Consider the following 21,789-nt stretch of genomic DNA (forward strand, 5'->3'; position numbering starts at 1 on the left):
CTTCCGCACACTCTCAAAGCACTGGCGGAGCGCTCTCGCCGACAGCGACCCGGTGGCAGTTTCCGTCCGAAGTCCGATGAACGGGCGGCGTCCCGGCGTTGCGGTAGAAAAGCAAGAAGTCTGCCAGGGGCGCCGGCGACTTGCACCTCAGCAGCCTTCGGAAGGCGTCGCGGAAGTCGCTCATGCGGTACGCGTACAGCAGCGGGTTCAGGGCCGAGTTGGTGTGCGACAGTATGATGAGGAAGTCGAAGAGCCAGTGCGGCGGGTCGCAGTCGAGGCAGAACGCCTTGACGCAGTTGAGTGTGTACAGCGGGAACCAGCAAATCATGAAGAACAGCACGATAGACAGCAAAGCCTTGGCGGTGCGCACTTCGCGCTTGTGCTGCTGGCTGTGGTGGTGGCTCAGGTGTAACGGAAAGCAGTGGGAACAGTCGCTGTTGCAACGGTGCACCCGCCGACCCCCTTGAGAACTCTCGCTGCTTTTCCTCCCGTGGTCTACCTTGAGGTGTCCCAACTCCTTGATGTGTCCGTTGGCCAGCATGTTTGATCTGAGCCCGTCGTGTGTGTCGCTGTGCCTCTTATTCTTCTTGTAGTGGGTTCCGTTATGGCCCACGATGGCGTCCTGGTTGTTGTCGTGCGTGAGCCCGTTCGGTCTATAGCCGGTCGGTGTCCGCTGCGGACTCGGCTGGTGCAGATCTGTGTCGATGTGCGGACACTGCACCGGTTCGCTCAGGTTTGGCGTTTCCTTCAGCGCTGCGCCGCACAGCGCTTCGTCGGACCGGTTGTTGTTTCCGCCTCCTCGTGACGGCGTCCCCTCGTGGTCGGTCCGTACGGCGTCCCCAAACACGGTTATCTGCCGGAGCTGCAAAAGAGAAGGAAATAAACACGTAAATACTAGTTCCGATAATCTAAAGAGGCCTTGCGCTGTGCCAGTATGGCTAGTACAATTGAAAACCAACTCCCCAAGATTTTCGCCCTACAGTCCTTGAGGGTTTTACACAGGGGAGAGGAATGGACGGGGAGTCGTAATACAAGGCCAACAAAATACCTGTTCCTGTGAAAGAAACCGGAACAAATCTGCGACTGTTAATGGGTGAAATTGATAAACACAAAAAGATATGAACATCGTAAACATCAGTAACTTGTTTGTAACAAATTTTAAACAGTTTTCGCTAAATAATTTATGATTGCGCTATCGTGGGACGTTGACGCGTGAGCATTCAATATGTTTTTGAGACAAAAGATAACTTTGTTCGGAGGGCAGATTTTAGCCTTAAGCCTAATATGAAGGTTCATCGCTTGAGTCGTGGTGCTCGCGACAGATTTCAGCGGACGAATGTCTCCATGCTTTTTCTGACAAATGAAAAGCTGAACTCGCTCGAGACGTGGTGAGAATAGAACACGGTATTTTGCGCAACTTCTTTATCTTTTACCTACCGATGCTGCAGACCCAGCAATTTTCACCCGAGTGAAAAGATCACTGACAGATGTTAAAGATGAGAAGAAAAAATGCGCATGTTCGCCAGTAAAGAATAGACGACCACCAGTGCAAAGCTCAAGCATAATCAACGGCTACTTTAAAGACGAAGACCGCAGCGATGGCCTAGTGGTCTCAGCATCCGCCTCGCATGCGGGTTCGATCCCCAGTGCCACAGGGTACCCATCGGTAATACAATGGGCACAAGCTTTTCCCTGGTCTGACGCTCGGCTTCTTTAGGGTGAAATGCTTGGGTAATGGGTATTTGACACTACTTTGAGTAGAAGATAACACCTTGTGCCATGGCGCTCTTTTGCCGCAGATGCCCTTGTGTCATAAAAATCAATCATCATCATCACACTTTCAAGACGAATGATATCCAAGAGCAATCTGTAACCGCAAAAGGCTCCCCTAGCTCATAAAAGACTAATGGTGTCTTCGGCTGACGGCACTCGTGGAGTTTTCTAAGCACTCGTGCGGTGCCCCGCGTTCGGCTGGATGCCACTCGTGCAGTGCCATACATTCGGCTGGGACGAGCACGACACGCGTGCGCGCCACCGCGCCACCGTGGAGACCGACGGTGGAGCGCCGTGCAATCCCGTCGTGCAGTGCGCGCTAGCAGACGACACTGTTCACGCTCGTTGGTTGACGCAGCATCGACGGAGAGGAAAAACGGACGAAGCATTACAAGTGGACACATTTTAAAGAAATGTTGAATATTAGAGCAGCAGCAATGCGTTTATTCGCGCTGCAATCACGCAGCCACCTGCCGGCGAACCCTGTGCCTTCCCTTATGAGGAAATTAAAGGTTTGTCAATATTTTTAGTCTTGCAAGCTCTGCCTTAGCTCTTGCAGCGAACGACATATGCGGTTCATCCGGCATGCCTGCACTTTATAACATCGTACTTTCTGCCAACGTATGCGCAGGTTCAAGGATATCAATAAAGCGACAATGTGGGGTGCTTAGTGGATTGAAAATCACCTGCTAATATTTTCGGAAGCTACTCTAGCTGAAGCTCTAAAGGCGTATGCATCGAAACCGGCAAGCATAACGCCTTGGTGTGGTGTCTTACAAACCTGCGCCCCATAATTAATCGCAGTATCTCACGAGCATGCTCGTGGGTCCTGCATTTCCCGCCGATTCTATCAACGCCTGTTACAAGCGCGGTACTGCACTGTTCGGAAGAGGCTGTTGCTAATTATACTAACTGTTGACTGCGCTTGACTGCGCTCATTGGCGTCGGCCGCTCGTAGGAATAGCCTCTGAGATTATCGAGGGTCTCGGAGGCCTCGGTTACCAGACGGCAGGAAGAGCAACGGCACTCTGCGAGTGTTTCGCACGTTCAGCTGATGTGCAAGGAGACGTGCCACTCGTGTAGTATTTGACGTAACTTCCTGCGCACCGGCACGGAGGCAGTGCGTGTCAGCCGAAGACACCATAAGTGGTTCTACATTTCACACTGCCATAACTCTATAAGTTCATTCCTGCCAAACTTGTCCGCATGGCCTATATGCAACTCTTCCCAATACGTCCGTAGTGTTTTAACTGTTCCTCGTTTATTAGTGCGAAAGCATAATCTGGCTCACGAAATGAAAAGGTGTTTGGAGAGTCTGTCACCGAAAGTTGGCCGCAAACAGTGCCACCGGAAGTCGAGTCACGTGATAGTCGTGACGTAAGTGTGGGGAAGGGTATAAAATTGATGCCAATGCAGTATATCGTAATAATAGTTATAGACCCGATATAACGAATGCTGCAGGATGTCGTAACTAGACACAGATATAACGAAGTGCTGTAGAATGTCGTTACTCTAAAGCTATGGATATAACGCACTTGCCGGATATAACAAAGTGTTACGCGACATAGGATGACTTGCAAAAAAGTTGACGCGATCAAAAATCACATAGCAGGGAGAATTTGCAAAAAGTTCCCGTCTTCAAAAAGTCACGCGACATAAGATGACTCGCAAAAAAAAATTGATGTCAAAAAGTCACGTGACATAGGATAACTTTTACTTTCGCATTTCTCCAATGCAGCAGACTGCAGTGTTCTCAATTTTTTTTTTTTTGCCTCCCTTCATTTGACTCCGATTTCACCTATCTTCTATATCAAGTGTCATACTGTTCGAAAAGATAAACAAATATTAGCCAGTAATAAGCTTTAGCAGTGTCCATTAGAAAAAGCGTTGGCGACATCCTGGCTGATACCGCTGCTTTTTCAGAAGGCCCCGCCTCTTTTGAGGATATAATCCCGTTGGCGTGCTTCCAGGAAACCGCCACTTTAGAAACCGCCCACTGCCCAGAGCTAGGGTGTCGCCGCTGAGATTGATAATCTGGCCAGCAGAATAAATTTCATAACAGAGTCATGTTACAGGAAGCGGAAAGTCCACATTTCCTCATTCCCATCTTGCGACAGCGGAAGAGAGGATGGCACCGGACCCAAATGTTTTATTTTAGCCTTTTGGGGGCCTTCACTAACTCATGATCTCAGACATGGCAGTCTGTAAGGGCCCCTTTGCCTCTCTAAATACATATGCCGCGAGTTGCGACTGCGAAGTATTTATTTTTCTTCCTTTCAATCCGTGCCAGTATGGCTGACGACGCAAAAAAAAAAAAAGTTCTCCTGGGGAAAGGATAAGACTGCTTCTTTAGCATATGCACATCAAGAGTTTGCGTGAGGTCTCACTGGCACACCCATTATTCACAAATGCGATGTCAACGAGCTTTCTCTATGATATAGTAGCGCAGCTGCGACTATACATCCATGCGAGTATCGATCACCTTTCTCCCTCGTGGACCAATCACTGTCTTCGGACGCTGTTACGTCTGGCTAAACATGTTTGCGTTATGAGAAGATGTCAGCGAATTCGGGTCGCAGAAACTTTCGCTGACAAACGGCGCACATTTGTTTGCGCACAGACGCGCAACGTCCTCGCAAAGGGCGGCTGTCAAGTTTGGTAGAGACGCGACAGGGAGACAGCAGGCGCAGCCAGCTGCCGAGCCGATGTTGTCCAACTAGAACTCCTTTATTCTCGCTGTTGTGAGGGTAAAAGACCCACCCGCTTTTGTTTATATATGGCGAGTTTGCGTATGCATATGTATACGTATACGTATATATACATGTATATGTATATGTATATGTATATGTATATGTGTCGTGTCCGGTCGCTGTGTTGAATGCAGCGAAAGACGCACACGGTACTTTAAGACTTCGTTTATTTAAAGCCGATGAGGGTGCGACCAGCGTCGACCGAGGCAGGAGCCGAACTGGCCGCCCGAAGAAAGGAGGGAGGGGAGAAGCGTCCACGGGAGGGAGTGGCTTCCCAGAACAGGAGGAGGGTGCGGGGGCGCACCGTGGGGGGGCCTCTGGCGACAGCGTGCGACGAAGGGCAAGCGGTCGTTAGGAGGGGATGCGAGTGGTCGTTAGGAGGAGGATTGAGTGGTCGTTAGGAGGAGGATGCGAACTGTCGTTAGGAGGGGAATGCGAGTGGTCGTTAGGAGGGGGCGCACACACACAAAAGCAATAAGGGGGGGACACAACACTTCCTTCCCCCTTAGAAAGTTGCCTGGTATCGTGCAGGGGGTCGGCGCTCACGCGTGGAGGCGCGCTGGCTTTGTGCGCTCGGGGGAGAAACACTTGTAGGCTGGCTGTTGTTCGCTGTGTCTCCTAGGTCTGTCCTGGGCGAAGTCTCTTCTTCCGGGAAGGGTGCCAGGCTATGTGGGAAGATGGTGCACGTGTTCTCTCCGCTGGCGGACAGCTCTCAGACGGCGTCGTAAATCTACGCAGCTGGTTGAGATGTCGGCGTGCTACTGTGCCATGTATGTTGACGAGCCAAGAGCGCAGGCCTATGCGTCTGACAATTGTAGCTTCCTCCCAGCGTGGCTTTTTCAGAAACTGTCGGGCGAGGACGCGCTGCCCCTCATTAAGCGTGCCGCAGCGCGGAATTGCTTTTTCTTCCCGGAACGTCTCTGCCTTTGGCTCGGGGAGGATGGCTGTGAGCTGGGTTCGCATTTCACGCTCGAACATCATTTTCGAGGGGGTCTCGCCTGTTGTGCTCTGAACCGTTGTGTGCTGCTTGAAGAGAAAGCGCGCAAGGCGGCGCTGCAGCGAGCCTGTCTGATCTCTTTCAAGGGCGCGTTTTAGCTCGGCTACGTAGCGCTCGGCTTGTCCGTTTGTCGCTGGGTGGTAGGGGGCCGATGTAACTGATGAGATCCCGTTGTCGCGATAAAACTTGAGGATCTCCGCAGACACAAACGGTGTTCCGTTGTCCGACACTACCTTGCGCGGCAGGCCGAACGTTGCAAATAGTGATCGGAGGTTGTCAATGACTGCTGCCGAAGTCGTCTGTCCCATTTGCCTTATCTCAAGCCACTTTGTGTAGGCATCTACGACCACAAGGAAAGTGCAGCCCTCAATTGGTCCTGCAAAATCAATGTGCAGTGTGTGCCATGGTGTGTCTGGCTTTTCCCATTCTGGGACAGGAGCTTTCGGCGGGGCGCTCCGGCTGCTCTGGCAAGGCTTGCATTCTCGCACCACTGTTTCGATGTCGTTGTCAATGCCAGGCCACCACATGTAGCTTCTGGCACACTTTTTCATTGCAACGATGCCCCGATGTCCGGCGTGGATGAGAGACATAGCTTGTGCGCGTAGTTCTCTTGGCATCACAACTCGGGACCCAAATATGATGCAGCCGCGATGGGTGCTCAACTCTGTAGCTCGCCTGCGGTAAGCGTCGAAGTTGTCCCCTTTGAGTTTATGCACGTTGCCTTGTTGAACAGCTGTGTAAACTAGCCGGAGAGCTGCGCACTTCTGCGTAGATGCTGCAACTGTGCCTGCTGTAAGCGGAGGTTCTGGCAGTGCTTCGAACATCAGAACGTCTCCTGGTGGAAATGGTTCGTCAACAGTTGCGTCTAGTGGCAGACGGCTTAGCGCATCGGCGTTTTGGTGTTTACTCCCATTGCGGTAGACCAGAGCGTAGTCGTACGCTGAGAGTTTGATGGAATGCTGCGTCGGCTCGATGACACCTTGCTGCTCCAGTTTGTCCAACTCTTTTTCAACTGAATCTCGGAGAGCAAACGGCACCGGCCTGGCCTTCAGAAATTTGGGTTGCGCGTTGTCCAACAACTCCAGTGTGACCGGGGGCCCTTCGTTTCCTGGAATCTCTTCCGAGAATACTCTTTCGTATTTCTCTTGCAGTTGCTCAACCATGTTCTGGCTCGGCGTCTGGTGTATGCCGCATATCATCACGCCTAGTGGAGAAAACCAGTTTCTCCCTAGAAGGCTTGATCCTGTGCCATTCACAACAAGCAGAGGTAGCGTATGGGTCTGGCCGTTGTAGTTAACCTGCACGTTGGCAGAGCCCAATAGTGGCAGATTCTGTCCTGACCACGTTCGCAGGTGCGTGTCGTCTTGTTGCAGGGCGGGTGCGTCAGATGGCCATGAAGTTCGGAACGTGTCCTCACTGATCAGAGTACAGGCTGCGCCGGAGTCCACCTCGAACTTAATCAGCTGGTGATGTACGCTTACTTCTGTAAAAATCTTCGGTCGCGTGCCGAGATTCATGGTGTTCAGGTCGTACAACACAGATGGTGTTGCTGATGTTGTTCCATGGAGATCAGATAGCGGCGTATTCTCTGAGGCGTTGACGCTGTGATTAGGCTGGGAAGGTGACTTTATCTTGGCAAGTCTCCGTTTCGTAATGCATGCTCTTTCGATATGCCCTCGCTTGTGGCAAAAATTACACGTGGCTGACTGGAATCGACATCCCTGGGGGCTGTGTTGGTCGTCACACCGCCAGCAGCGTTGTGCCTTTTTGACCGATTTAACAACAACAGAAGGCTTGCGCACCTGGTTGCTTGTCTGGTGTACCGGCTCGGTGTTCCGGCGAATCCCTCTCTGCTGGTGACCGGCGCTCTCCGCTCGAACGGCGATGTCGTAAGCTTTGCTGAATGTGAGGTCCTTCTCAGCGAACAGGCGCTGCTGCAGTGACTCGTCACTCAGTCCGCACACAAATCTGTCGCGTAACATCACGTCCAAGGGAAGCATGGTGGTGTTAGCAGAAGAAGCTGCGTCTCCCTCCTGCCCGGTAGCTGTTGTCGACAGCGTTCCAAAATTGCAGTCGGCAGCGAGCTTCTTGAGCGCGGCTACGTAGGCGCTCACAGTTTCTCCTCCCAGTTGATCTCGTCGTTGGAAGCGAGCCCGGCTGTAGACCTCGGATGGCCTTGGGTCGTAGTGCTTTTGCAGCGCTTTTACGATGTCGTCGTAAGACACTGCCGCTGGTGTGCTTGGCTGAATAAGGGCGCAGACAGTATCGTAGGTCTGCTCCCCGCACAGCGTCAGCAGGTTGGCCCTCTTCAAGGCTGGGTCTGTGATGTTGTTAGCTTCAAAGTAGAACTGAAGGCGTCCAACCCACGATGACCACGATGAGCCGTTGAACTCTGGTATCTGATTGGGAAACCCTCGCGTAGCCATGGCTTGTCAATAGCGTTGCGTAGCGCGGGTCGAATCCACTTTCTCGTCGCCACTGTCGTGTCCGGTCGCTGTGTTGAATGCAGCGAAAGACGCACACGGTACTTTAAGACTTCGTTTATTTAAAGCCGATGAGGGTGCGACCAGCGTCGACCGAGGCAGGAGCCGAACTGGCCGCCCGAAGAAAGGAGGGAGGGGAGAAGCGTCCACGGGAGGGAGTGGCTTCCCAGAACAGGAGGAGGGTGCGGGGGCGCACCGTGGGGGGGCCTCTGGCGACAGCGTGCGACGAAGGGCAAGCGGTCGTTAGGAGGGGATGCGAGTGGTCGTTAGGAGGAGGATTGAGTGGTCGTTAGGAGGAGGATGCGAACTGTCGTTAGGAGGGGAATGCGAGTGGTCGTTAGGAGGGGGCGCACACACACAAAAGCAATAAGGGGGGGGACACAACAATATGTATATGTATATGTGTATGTGTATGTATATGTGAATGCATTTGTATACGTATATAGAGTATATAGCGAGTTTGCAAAGAAAATTGGACCTAAGCAATGGCCGTTTCGGCGCCACAGTGTGTAAGAAGAAATAACTACACCCTAAGGACGAATACATCGATATGGGAGTAAAAAGGCTGCAAGCTGTCCTCCGGCGCACACTCTTTTATAAAAGGAAGTATGCCAGAGGACAGCTTACTCTCTTTTTGCTGCTTTCTGTTTAGAGTGTAATTGGTTGCTTCTAGGTAAAACGTTCTAAAAGAAATGGGAGGGGCACTTGAGTTCCACCTCAAGACTATGACGCGATAGTGTAGTGGGTTGATTCCCATATATGCAGAAGGTCATTCTCTACTTTACATTCATATATCCCTGGGCGCCCTCATACCCCTCCTGGCGCAGTGGTGCAGCGGTTAAGCGATCCGCCACTGCCCTGCGATGGCAGGTGTCCTTAGCGGTAGGCCTTGTGCAACCCAGGTTGCTCTTCCCGAGCGACCAATCATTAATTGAACTGCCACCTGCCACAGTGGTCAGTTTGCTCACTATCAGCTGGGCAGGTTGTGATGACGTAGCAAGGTCACGTGACCCAGGTGGCCCGCCTGCCTCCATAGTTGTTCTTTGGGGACCACCTGCCAGAGCCACGCGCGCGATTTTTCGCTCACAACGCCGACGTTTTAAAGCTGTCGCGTTCAAAATTCAACACAGAATGATTTCGAGGATGAACCTGCCGCAATGCGTCATAGGTAATTTAGTTCGGCTGCTGAGCGGGAGCTATCTGGATCAATCCCGGACACCATTTCGATGGACTTGAGATTGAGAAACGGTCATGTCCTGAGACTTCGGCGCACTTTAAAGAACCAGAGCTCGTTTAAACTAAACTAAATTCCTTCACAGAGTAGCTCACTGCCCACAATATTCCTTCTGATCTAAACTCTCCTATAAGTTATAATCAGGTGCCACATCGGGCGAAAAAGGAAGAGTCGAAAACAACGGACAGAGTGCTACAAGGGTATTTCGAAGAAAGAACACATTTCCACACGGCGCTGTTCAGCACATGCAGCACGAAGTTCCCGCTTTTTATTGGCCGCTTTTCACACTTCAAGCGATTATGCTCGTTCTTGGAACACGCATGTCCGTCTCCACGTTACCGGTTGTGTGCGAGCCACCAGCAACGTCCGGCTTTTCCAGCAATTTATTTATGCCCTTTGAGCCAAAATCATTTTAAGAACTGTCTTTTTAATCAATCGTGAACCACCCACTAGCCCAGCTTTCTACCCTGACTGTAATGGCGACCGCTGTTTCAGCTCCCGCATTGGACGAAACCGTACTTTTACAATGCTAGGTTTCGCACCAGCGCAGGTTCCTTCGAGCGCAAGCGACCATCCTTTCTACACTTCCATGTAAGGCGCAAAACAGAAACTATCGTTGCTTTGTGAGGGTATCAGCTTGATCAAAGGGTATCCGCTTGGAATTTGATCTCCCTCGTCGGCATCATGTGGCGTATTTCCGCGTTGCTCATTTTGGAACAAAAGTGCGATCTTCCGTATGGAGCAAGTTCTGAAAGAAAGCTGCATCGAAGCACCCCGGTAGGGACGACATCCTCTTTGGAAACTCCTAGATAGAGGCCCGATTCTTAGGCGGCACCACACGCTGGTATGGATGCGGCATTTCGTTTATTGATGAAAAAAACAAACAGGAGAACAAACAAATAGCCCTAACCAAACAGGGATCCCCTTATAACTGTGCGGGCGTCTTGTCTTGGCTTAGAGAATCGAAGCAGTATTCCGGGTACCGAATTCTTCAAAGGGTCTTCCCTCGAAGCTAATAGCATTGTCAGGATGAAAGGATGCTCCTTCCAAGCAACAACGCTACTATTGGAAGGCATATTCAAGGACTAAGGACTAAGGACTATGACAAACAAAGGTGGCGGAAGGAAGGAGGCTTCGTACCAGAGATCAATTTTCATTTGCCCGGCAAGTGAGGCCTCGCTGTTTCGAAAATGCCATGCTTCGCGTTTGTGTCACTGCACGTGCTTGACAGCGCTTTTAAGTAAAGCAAGCATGTGGAGTGGAAAGAGTGAAGAACACATTTTTTCCAGTGAGGACCCGCACGCCACGCTAAGCCTACTCCGCGTCCCGCGCGAGCACGTTGTGTATGGTGCTTGCATCTCCTTTTCCCGGACCGTACAGTCTAAACAGAAAGAGTAAAAAAATGGAGTAAGTTGCCCTCTAGTGCACTCTCTTTTATAAAAGGGAGTGCTCTAAAAACAGCTTTACACCCGTTTTACTCCCATATAGGCGTATTCGTGTTTCGAGTGCAGGCGGCGCGCGCCCGTCATGCACTGACGCTCGATGGAAAATGAATTGTTTGCATTCTGGAGCACATGTGAAAACAAATTTTTAAAAAGTATTTCTTATAAGCTCAAAAATCGAAGAATATAACATTCAAATCACCTACCATCTTGGTTTAACTTTGTGGGATGTCAGTTATCTCGTAGGCGCAGGGTTTGACGGAACGCAGGTCCTGAGAAAAAAAAAAAAACACATTCTCCTCTTTTGCTGCTTCCTTTATCCCTTCCCTTACGGCGCTGTTCGGGTGTCCAGCGAAATATGTAAGACAGTTACTGCGTCGTTTGCTTTCCTGAAAACCAAATTTGCAACTTTGAACACTCTGTGCCCAAGTCCCATACAAGGGAGAGAGAATGGTGTAGCTAAACCGCAGAGCAGAGGGTTGGAGAAGGTTTGAGATCAAGAGTGCATTTAATTCTCGTGGTCAAACAGATATCATATACCTTGACTTTGCGAAGTCATTCGATAAATTGTCGCACCAAAAGTTGTTACGTAAGGTTATTGCTGTGTTCAAAAATCAACCCCTCACAAAATGGTTTCTCTCGTATATATCGTCTCGAGCGCAATATGTAACGGTTGGAGGTTGTCAGTCTAAATTTATTCCCGTCTCTTCTGGGGTGCCGCAAGGTAGTGTCTTAGGACTACTCCTGTTTTTTTTATTAATTACCTACAAAATAGCATTCATGTTCCATTAATACTTTTTGGCGATGACTGCGCGTTGTACATTGAAATAAATACAAGGGATGATCAGATTAAATTAAATGGTGCCACGACTGGCAGATGGAGTTAAATTTATAAAAGTCTGTCTCCATGTGTGTAAAAGAAAGAAAAAGTTTCTTAAATTTAATTGCCAAAATAACGGGTGCGTAATTGAACGAAAATAAATACCTAGGCATAACATTTACACCAGACTTACGATGGAATACCCACATTGAAAACGTTGTCTCCAAAGCTTCTAAATCACTATGGTACCTGACACGCACTGTGCACAGTGCTACTCCAGACGTAAAATGCCTCGCATACAAAACACTCGTTAGACCGATAATTGAATACGCCGAAATAGTGCGGGATCCTCACACCGCAACCAATTTCCTCAAACTTGATAGGATACACCGACTTGCTGCAAGGTTTATCTATAAGAAATTCCGCCACAATGATTCTTCAACAGAGCTCTGTAAAAAAGCTCTTCTGGCGATGCTAGAAGCAAGAACCAATTATGAAAGACTGAAAATCTTTTACCTCATTATTAACAACTGTCTCAAAATAAACAAGTCAGATTACTTTCAAATCAATACCAATGAAACATCAGGGCATCGTCCTAGTAAGTTCATCCCATTACCAACCATACGTAATTATTGTTTTAAGTTTAGTAATTCTCCGCGAAGCTGCAATAACTGTCCAGAATCTGGTTTTTTATCTACATCACTAACTGAATACTTGGAACAGCTAGATAAGTTTGTGTATGGCCCTAACCCTGAGAGGCAGGGCTATTTTTGAAGCGAGCTGCTGTCCTGGTTTTTGAAGTGATGCATGTTATTTGTGTTATGTGTGTGTCTCGAGGTGGTTTTCTATTATTGTATACCAGTGTCTCTCAACTCATGTCTGTTTTTACTACCAATTTTACTGTTCTTTGACTGTTTCTTTCCGACTTCTGTTAAATCTCCTTTTGGGGCTGACAGTATTAGTAAATGAAATGAAATGGAGGGCAATGACAACATGAGGATATGGTAGCAGAGAGATTGAAGGTGTTCATACTCAAAGAGAAGGGGGCCGTCACCTTTTGACAACTGCGTGATCGTCAGAAACCGGAGAACAAAATATATGAATAGAGAGAGCATAACGTTCACGGGAACACCGATTGGCAACGTGAAAACATTAGAAGCTGTTGATGCCTTTACCGAAAGTCAGGTCACTTTCGGTCTTCGGACGTCATTCCCCTCAAGCCAATAAAAATTACCAGCTTTGGTGACGTCACCTCCATTTTTTTTCCCCGATGAGGGCTTTAATGCTATCACATTAAAAGGAAGATAAGAGCCTGACGCAGAACCAATAGAAATGGCACAAAGTTTACCCAGGCACTCACAATTCAAGCTTTAAAATTTCTGAGAAATGTTTCGAAAACGCGATTAGGGAACGCATATTGTGCTATTTTATATAGATTACGGAACGGAGTTTTTATTCCTTTTTCATTGCAGTATTCTCGATCGAAGAATACATAACTACGGATACGCTTAAACAACGCCGAGTTTTCATTTTTCCGTCGTGAAACAAAGTCAGCGCAGAAAGAGTGCCGTTAGAGAGAAATATCGATCACTTCTTCGTATCGATCCTGAAATATGCATTTCACTACCGGAAACGAGCACGGCAACAACCTTTGCTTGGCATAAATTTTCTCTCCAGGTTCCTCTTCTCCTTAACTGCGACAGCCATCAGTAAAGTGCGCATGCAGAGACGTTCGATAACCCTGCTAACAAAATTTCTGCGCCTAACAACGCAAGGTTTTTCCTTCGAGTCAATACCTCGACACAGACTTCCCCTTCCTTCGTATTAGAAACTTTATAGTGCGGAATTGGAGCGTGCAGCATCCGTGAAGTTCTGTGTCTACAGCATAGATGTACAACAATCTCGGGTAAAATTTTTAAAAATAAAAAATTGTTTGATACCTTTATAGAAATATTGTAGGAGATGGTCCATTCTCCTGATATGTACGAGGGGGTACCCAAAAGAAACCGGACTTATTTTTGTTTGAACTTATTTGTTCACATTTTAAGCACAGACCTTCAATCTCCTTCAAAGTATTCCCCACTTGCAATGATACGCTGGTCGAATCTTTCATTTCATTTTTCAAAACATTGTTTAAATTCATCTTTTGTAATGCTTGACAGTGCCTCCGTCGTTTTTTTCTTCACCTCAGCAACATCAGCGAAACGCTTTCCATTCACTTATTTTTTCATTCTAGGTAACAGAGAAAGTAGCACGGGGCAAGGTCGGCAGAGTATGACGGTTGAGGAATAGGGGTCATGCCATTTTTGGTCCAAAACTGTCGTAGAGACAGGGCTGTGTGAGCAGGGGCATTGTCATGATGGAAAAACCAGACACCCGACCACCACAAATCTGGCCGCTTCCACCGCACACTGTTGCCCAATCTTTTCAAAACATCCAAGTAGAAAGCCTGGCAAACTGTCTGACCCTGCGGAAAGAATTCTCAATGGACGACTCCTCTCACGTTGAAAAACAAATCAGCATTGTTTTGAGGTTTGATTTCACCTGACGAGCTTTCTTAAGGCGAGATGAATTTGAAGTTTTCCACTGGCATGATTGTTGCTTTGATTCAGGATTCGATTCAGGAACACTTGAGTTGTCCCCATAGCATCATCATTGTACGTCTTTCTTAATATTTCAAGAGTTTCCATTCAACTTTTTCCGAGCAAAAATAAGAATTTCACCGGCGCACGCTGTTCACGAAAATCAGCCATTGCAAAAACGACGTTCACACAAAACAGTCGTCACTCTAAAACTCTGCCTAAATTAGTCGGACCTCCTTGAACGACGGCACTCGGCTTACTGACTCTGGAATGTTCGTTCTATGCGCTCCTAGTGGCAAAACGCGGTTCCACAGAAGCTTTGCCGACCAAAAAATTTAGTCCGGTTTCTTTTGGGTACCCCCTCGTAGCAAATTCTTTCTTGTAAAGTGTTTCTATCGATCGCATCGAACAGCTAAGACTGCCATAGAAAACCAATGGGGAAAGCTTCTGAAGATAGCAAAAACGTTAATAAAAAAAAAAACGCCTGCCGTCGGGTGATGTGCGGATATATTGATTGGTATAGCGCAATCTTACGTTACATGAAAAATTTCGTTCATAAACAGTTCCAGCTTAAAAATACTTTTGCCTAGAATTGTTGGATAGATGTTTAGGGGAATCCCCCAAGGTGAACTAGATTTGTAATAAGGGAGTAATTACTCATTGACATCCACCTGCGCGCAGTCATACGGCTACAGAGAAAAGCTATGCAGCTTTCTCAGAAACTTCGTAGTTAAAGAAAAATTCGTCCTTGCCAAGGGGTTCGAACCCGGGACCACCGCTTCACCTGAGCAGTCGCTCTACCAACTGAGCTAACCGGGGCGGCAAGCTCATGGTAGGGCGAGAGCAAATTGGTAAATAACTCGAAGTGGGAACTGTGTTCGTCAAATGTTTAGGGGAATCCCTCAAGGTGGAGTAGATTTGTAATAAGGGAGTAATTACTCATTGACGTCCACCCGAGTGCAGCCATATGGCTACAAAGGAAAGCTTCCTTTGTAGCCGTATGGCTGGGCTCGGGTGGATGTCAATGAGTAATTACTCCCTTATAAGAATTGTTGGATATGTTCCTCTGTTATTTCGTAAGCGCATTTCCATCTTTGCTAACTAAAGCGCACCCCGCCTCAGCTATCGCCTGTTTCTCTACTACAGCGTAGATGAATGGCCTGCTTCGTTAAGAACATATCAGTGAGTCACTGCACACATACTTGCAGAAATCTTAAGCAAACTTCCCCGGAGGCTCAAAGTCCACTAGTGAGTGACCACTTTGACCTGAGCATAGTCCGCTGTAGATGCGCTGACATGACGCCATCGGCAGCTTCTATAAGAGCCCGTCCTTCTAGTCTTACGCCCCTGCAATCAATCTTAGCTCAAGACGGAAATAACAAACACTGCAACGACGGGACATCGGCAGCGATTGGGAAGCGTCCGCTCTTGCAAATGTCCAGTTCCCTACATGCCAAGGGGCTACTCGTTCGTTCAGTTCGTTCAGTGGGCGAAGCTGCCAGAGGATCTGCAGTACGAAGGAGGGCAGGAGAGAAGGAAAAGAGGAAAGAAAAGGATTCCCGTGTTCGGCCCATTTCCAGCCAAAGAAAACCAGTGAAACAGACGCATAAAAAGCAAGCTCTTGGACGGAATAACGAGAACAGCGCCCGCTGAACCGGATACTGGCAGTTGATATAGATGCGAACAGGGTATGGAGGGCAGGGGCGGAGCGGACGGAGTCCTCACTTCCGACTGCTACAGAAACTGTCGATGGGAAGAATGGAGTTGGCCCGGCCAAATATAGACAGCACGCCAGAACAAACGAAGCGTTCACTGAGCGAGCTCGCCTCATGGACCCAAGAAAAAGTGACAGGCTGTCAGGCATGGCGTTTTAGTTTGCTATCGCAATGGGGTATCTTCTCCTCTTTCTTCCTTCTTTCTCCTCTCTCTCTTTTTTCTTTTGTCTTTCTTGTCATGCAGTTTCACGTAACGCAGAGGTCCGTAGAGGGAGTGAACTTGGTCGCCGTGTTCGCAGAGAGAAACGAAGCCTATTTTACGATTCCGGGCAACGATTGGTTATAAGACTATAGGAGAGGTAGGGAAAGCCCGTTTTACGACTTCAGGCGAATGGAATACAAGAAAAATGAATCGCTGAGAAACAAATGCTGCAACAGTTGTGATCTTAGCCCCCTTCATACAGAGTGCAACCAGCCTGATGGCCAGAAGCTTTTCAACTTTTGATGTTATTCACGAGTTCTCGAACAGCTCAAAACTGTCAGGCCTGCCATACTAAAAGACTTTCGAACCGCTCACCATTGTCAGGCTGAGCTGGCATAAACTTAAAACATGTACCACTTTTGGGTTATTTATTTTTCTGTGCGCGTGTCTGAACTGCAAAACTACGGCGTGAAAATCTTATAGTTGTGTTCAGGCGCCAACTGTGTCGACTGCTTAGTATCAGGAAGGCGAGGTCATTTGCTGATTACTGCACCGGCTACCTAAATTTGATTTAGAGATGACAGCTCGGGCTTTGCACACTTAAAACGCACGTATATATCTGATTAGGTTAAGCGAAGAGTTTTGAAAAAAGCAAGCCCATTGTCGCGCAGAAGAAAAGAAGCAATGCGTAATGAAATCATAGCATTAGACGACTCAGCGGAGCAAGTGAGGTAATGACATCGCATATCGGGTCGATAGATGTGATTCGGATCAGGATTACATTACTTTTAACCTCATTATTAACCCCGATGTGTCGCAATTCGAGCCTTCCAAAGCTGCAGTCGATGGAAATGCCCACTCGTGAATGGAGACGCCGATCACAAACGCGCCGTTTTAATGTGCTGCCTCACAATGACTTCGGATTCGACGATAAATAAGGATGGCCGGGAAAAACAAAGCGACGTTAGAAGCTCCGTCTAATATACCCAGCAAATACTTCCGCCGGAAAAAAGACTAAAAAATATTAAATGCGTCACCGGGCTAAATCTAGGCGCTTTCTTGAAGCCGGGCGGATGCCTCGTAAACTGTTTCATTCACTTCGTGTCCTGCGTCATCCGCTTCTCTTCCTTCCGCAAGGGCGTCATTTCCGGTACGCACTGAAGCGCTGACAGTGAGGGAAAAAAAACGCACTTGTTTACACTCCGATCGGTGACCCATTTCTCTGGGTCGTTCTCCCCAATGGGTGTCATTGTCTCAGCGGTCAAAGTTACCCTGATGGGGGTCAGGCACGACGTTGTGCATAATGGAAGAGCGCCGTTAAATTAAATGATCCCTTATCATGCGCTGTGAACGATGTTCTGCAGAAGTGAGAAAAAATCAGATGGCTTAAGTCGGCTCAAAACTTTCCACCGAGAAAAAAGGTCCGCCCGCCGAGGCTGTTCAGTGAATATAGCCGTCGACTGTTCTGCCTAAGCTTGTCGGTACGATTTCGGCCGCGTCGACCGCATTAGATTCATCTGTGTACTGATATTTTGGTGTAGATTAAAAACTTTTGGTTTTCGCAGCTCACTCGGAGCTTTCCACTACTTTGCGGCACATAGCTTGTCAGTCATTCAGCCCCGTCCTCTAGTTTAGTCGGTCAGTCCACGCAACCGACCAGCCAGCCAGCCATTCAGTCCAGTCAGCACCGTCCGTCATTCCAGTCAGTTATTCAGTCCGGTCACATAGACCAACCAGTCATTTGGCACGGTCATTCAGCCCAGTAAGCTATTGAGTTATGCTAGACTGTCCAACAAATCAATTAGTCCAGACAGTCATTTAGTTCACTCAGTCAGCCACTCAATAAAGTCACTGAGTCCATCAGTTTAATCAGTCATTCTTTCCGGTCAGACAGACATTTAGTCAAGTCAGTCAGTCCAGACAGTCCCTTAATCCAATCAGTCAGTGAGTCAGCAAGTCTGTTGTTACTCACTCACGCACGCACGCACGCACTCATTCAGTCAGTCAGTCCAGTGAGTCAGTCATTCAGTCGATCCAGTCGTTAGTCCTGTCAGTCATCATTCACTACGGTCAGTCATTCACTTAGGTGAGTCATTCACTCCGGTCAGTACTGTCAATCATCAGCCATCAGTCAACCGAATCAGACTAGTCAGCTTAGTCAGCCTAGTCAGCCTAGTCAGTCAGTCAGTCAGTCAGTCAGTCAGTCAGTCAGTCAGTCAGTCAGTCAGTCAGCCTAGTCAGTCAGTCAGCCTTGTCAGTCAGTCAGTCAGTCAGTCAGTCAGTCAGTCAGTCAGTCAGTCAGTCAGTCAGTCAGTCAGTCAGTCAGTCAGTCAGTCAGTCAGTCAGTCAGTCAGCCAGTCAGTCATTTAGCCAGTCAGTCATTTAGCCAGCCCAGCCAGTTATTCAGTCAGTCATTTAGCCAGTCCAGCCAGTTATTCAGTCCGGTCTGTAAGCCACAAGTCGTCCAGTCAGTCATTCCAGAGAGCCGGTGAAGCGGTCGGTTTGTCGGTCGGTCGCCCGACTAGCTAACAGCTGATATGTTACATGCAGTAATGCTTCCACTTAGTAGTGATGGTTCTGATGTCATATAGACAGTTCAAGCAGTAAGAGCAAAGGGGATATCTTTATAAGATGAAAACATAAAGAACTTGGTGAGCCGGTACAGCTGACAAGGAATATATGTATATAGCTCCCCTCATATCGAATGTCTTGCTGTGTGACCCAGCAGTATTTATGCCAGCTGAATGTGCATGGCGCACATCCGCCAAATGCACACAATTTCTCAGCGAGGTCTACATAATTTTACTTTTAAATACACGAGCTTTCCACTGCTTGGTAGCCTCGGCAAGGAGATGTATTAGTGGTATCCAGGGAGACAAACGATAACGCAATACAGAACACGCGCCTTCCATGTTCTTCTGCGCGACTTCTTGCGTTTTACAGTTTCTTTTCCCAATAACTTGGGGTTTATTCCGAACAATTCTTTTTCTTTTTCTGCAGTGACGAGACGTCTTAAGAAACGTTTGCTTTCATCCTTGAGCCTGGTGATTTTTACTTGCAAAATTTGCACAATGAATGGCTGGGTGTCGTCATGAGGAATTTTTTTTCTCTCCTCTTCGCTGTAGTTGTCGCATATGCAAATGTTTTTGTTTCGTTACATAAGCGCAATGCAAGAACAACAACTAAATATATTAAGAGCCCTTCAGTCATGATGAATTCTGCCTATTACACATGTTTTCGTCTATTTTGTTTAATTAAGTCGTAGCCAGATGCAGCTCAGCCGTTTAGACTTGGCTATTTCGACTGCTTCGGCGTCGGTGATGGCGGCAGCAAACTATGGAAATTTTCCCAAGGACAGAAGCTTCTACAACGGTTTCCAAAGACAGGAAAAAAATGTGTCGTATTTCAAGGTGTATAACTTGCGATATATATTTCTCAAATTTCCTCTCGCGAGACTTGCAAAACGATGCGAATTATATACACGTTGTTTCTCAAGTACAGTGCACTCTCGAAAATCCGACGATTGAAAGATAGTGGCAACTTAGGCTCAGGCCCCGTCTAAATCGCCTGTAACCGAATGGGTCAGAGCCTCATATGTTGCAGCATATCATGATGCGAGCAGACATATGCGCCGGCAATACTTATATGCGTGACTGTATAGACATGCAAATTTAGTGGAGTAGCGGCTTGGGCTAGTTTCTAGAAAATTAAAAGGGGTTGATAGCACTTGCCCTATCTCGTGTTCTCTGTCTTGAAACTTCCGCGCTATGCACCTTTTATTACTGAGAATTTAGTTCAGTTTCATCACGCCAAACGCACTAGAAAGCGGGACATATCCAAAGTCGATACATGCCTTCGTTTGTCGAAGCAAAAATAGTAGTGTAAGCATGGCTAGCAAAGGCTCGTACAAAGGTAATACTTGCAAATCGAAAATTACTGCGAGAGTTCTTTCTTTCCTCTGTTTTGCAGTTTTTTGTTTTAATCATCAAGGTATCGCGACTAAATTTTGTTTGCTATTCGAATCAGAGCCGTCACTTTACGCACCTTTTGTACCTCCTCCGTGCAAACATGCGTTGAACAGAGCAGAAAGTAAATCCGTAAAGTCGAAGCCGGCATCGACGGAATTATAAAGCAAGTGATAGACGTCCGCAAACGCCTTGTACGACTGCGCAAACAACAGCTCCCAAGTGTTTTCGCACGTGAGACAGCAAGCACAACAAGCACACAGAAAGCGCAGTGGCCTACGTCATCCTTTCCCCTAGACCGTGAGATGCCCAACACTCTATTGTCGCGTTCTGACGCCCCAAGTCTGCGGTGTCGACAAAGACTAATGCAGGGAGGGGAGACGTCGAAGCGATATTCAAGCATCGACCAACGAGACGCCTCTCTTTGTATTGTATAGATCTCCAAGCTACAATGAGAGAGTTCCCCTTTCAGGTGCTGCTTTCGGCCTTGCTTTTCTGTTCAACAAACTAGCAGGTTCCCATTCGACTTTACTTTGTCCGGTCCTATGCCGGTTCGATGAAGATGCTATAAATAGCTACTCGAACGAGATATCGCTTTCACCGTATTATTCTTGTTATAGGCCAATGAATTATTGACCTCCTAAGTTTATAATTTATGGGCTTCAGAATGGTAGTCTGGCGAACAAGGAAAAGATAAAGAGGGAATTATTTTTTTTTCTAAAGGAAAGAATAAGAGAGTAATTTGGTACTACTCTAAATAACCCCGAGCCGTTACGATTGAAAGCGGGAACCGATAATGTGCCGTCTCTTTCACTCAGCTATACTCACCCAAACATTCCCGATCCGTAGGACGGAATCATCCCAGTCGACAGCCCCGATATCGGCCTCTAACGACTCACGCTCTGTCCTTCCTTAATCGATCACTGGACAGAAAGGTCCAGGGCTCTCCGGTTCGACTGGTCATCATTCTGAATTAGAGCTCGGCCGACAAACACTGCCTGCGTGTCGCCAAAACACGCCGGATGAAAGGACAGCGGTTTCGGAAAGGGCGGCGGTTTTCGGTTTCCTTCAAAGGAAGCCGAAATAGCCAGGGCTGATCCCACGTTTACAGCTCCGGTTTTTCCCTCAAAAGATACTTTATAAAGTGTAATGAACTTATACGCTGGAGCGCCTCAGGAATATGGGAAATGATAAGAGTTCGGCTAGTAATAGGCACGTAAATCAACTATAAGAAAGTGTTTCATGAAAAAACCAGACGCGAACGTCTCCCGGCTTTGGAGTCAAGTTCCATTGGAGCCCGTTCGAGTAGAAGTCGTAAGGTTATTCACGCGCGCAACAAAGTTATCGAACAAATTCTCATACTTTTGGCTCCTCCTCGGAGCGAAGAAAGAGGCACTGGTAGCGATATTGCGACAGAAAACGGCAGCTAATGATAGCGACTCACTTCACTAGAGGGCTCTAGCAACTCTAAGCCTACCTGGGTGATACGATCAGAGATGGTGCATAAATGGCGCGTTGTTGCGAGCGCCCTCTGTCCGAAGCGCCCGGATGAGGTCTTCACTGGGTGGCAGGTGAGTGCGAAATTTTTCTTATGACATATTACGCCATACATCCTAAAAGTTATCCTCGTACAGCTGCCCATTATAAAATGGATCGGTTTTCTTGAGCAAGACATTTGAAATGATTTTTTCTCTTGGTTGCAGGGTAAGCAGTATCACAAGGATATAGACTGTTTTTGCCGCAAAAATCTGCAACAGTGTCACTTAACCCAAAATTGAAAAAAAAAAGGAGGAGTTACGTGAGGAGCATCCTATCAATTTACCCTG

General features: G+C 47.8%; 1 protein-coding gene across 1 annotated transcript in view; it reads right to left on the reverse strand.

Moving 5' to 3' along the window:
- The window catches only part of AdoR (Adenosine receptor), a 124,043-nt gene continuing 102,254 nt past the window's right edge, over positions 1 to 21,789 (reverse strand). The window contains exon 2 of the mRNA XM_089573648.1: positions 1 to 862. Coding sequence (XP_089429774.1) covers positions 14 to 862 — 849 coding nt within the window. The 3' untranslated portion in view covers positions 1 to 13. The remainder of the gene's footprint in view (positions 863 to 21,789) is intronic.

The sequence above is a fragment of the Amblyomma mixtum genome, chromosome 2, assembly GCF_055824585.1.
Source record: "Amblyomma mixtum isolate Tamu chromosome 2, ASM5582458v1, whole genome shotgun sequence".
Lineage (NCBI taxonomy): Eukaryota > Metazoa > Arthropoda > Arachnida > Ixodida > Ixodidae > Amblyomma > Amblyomma mixtum.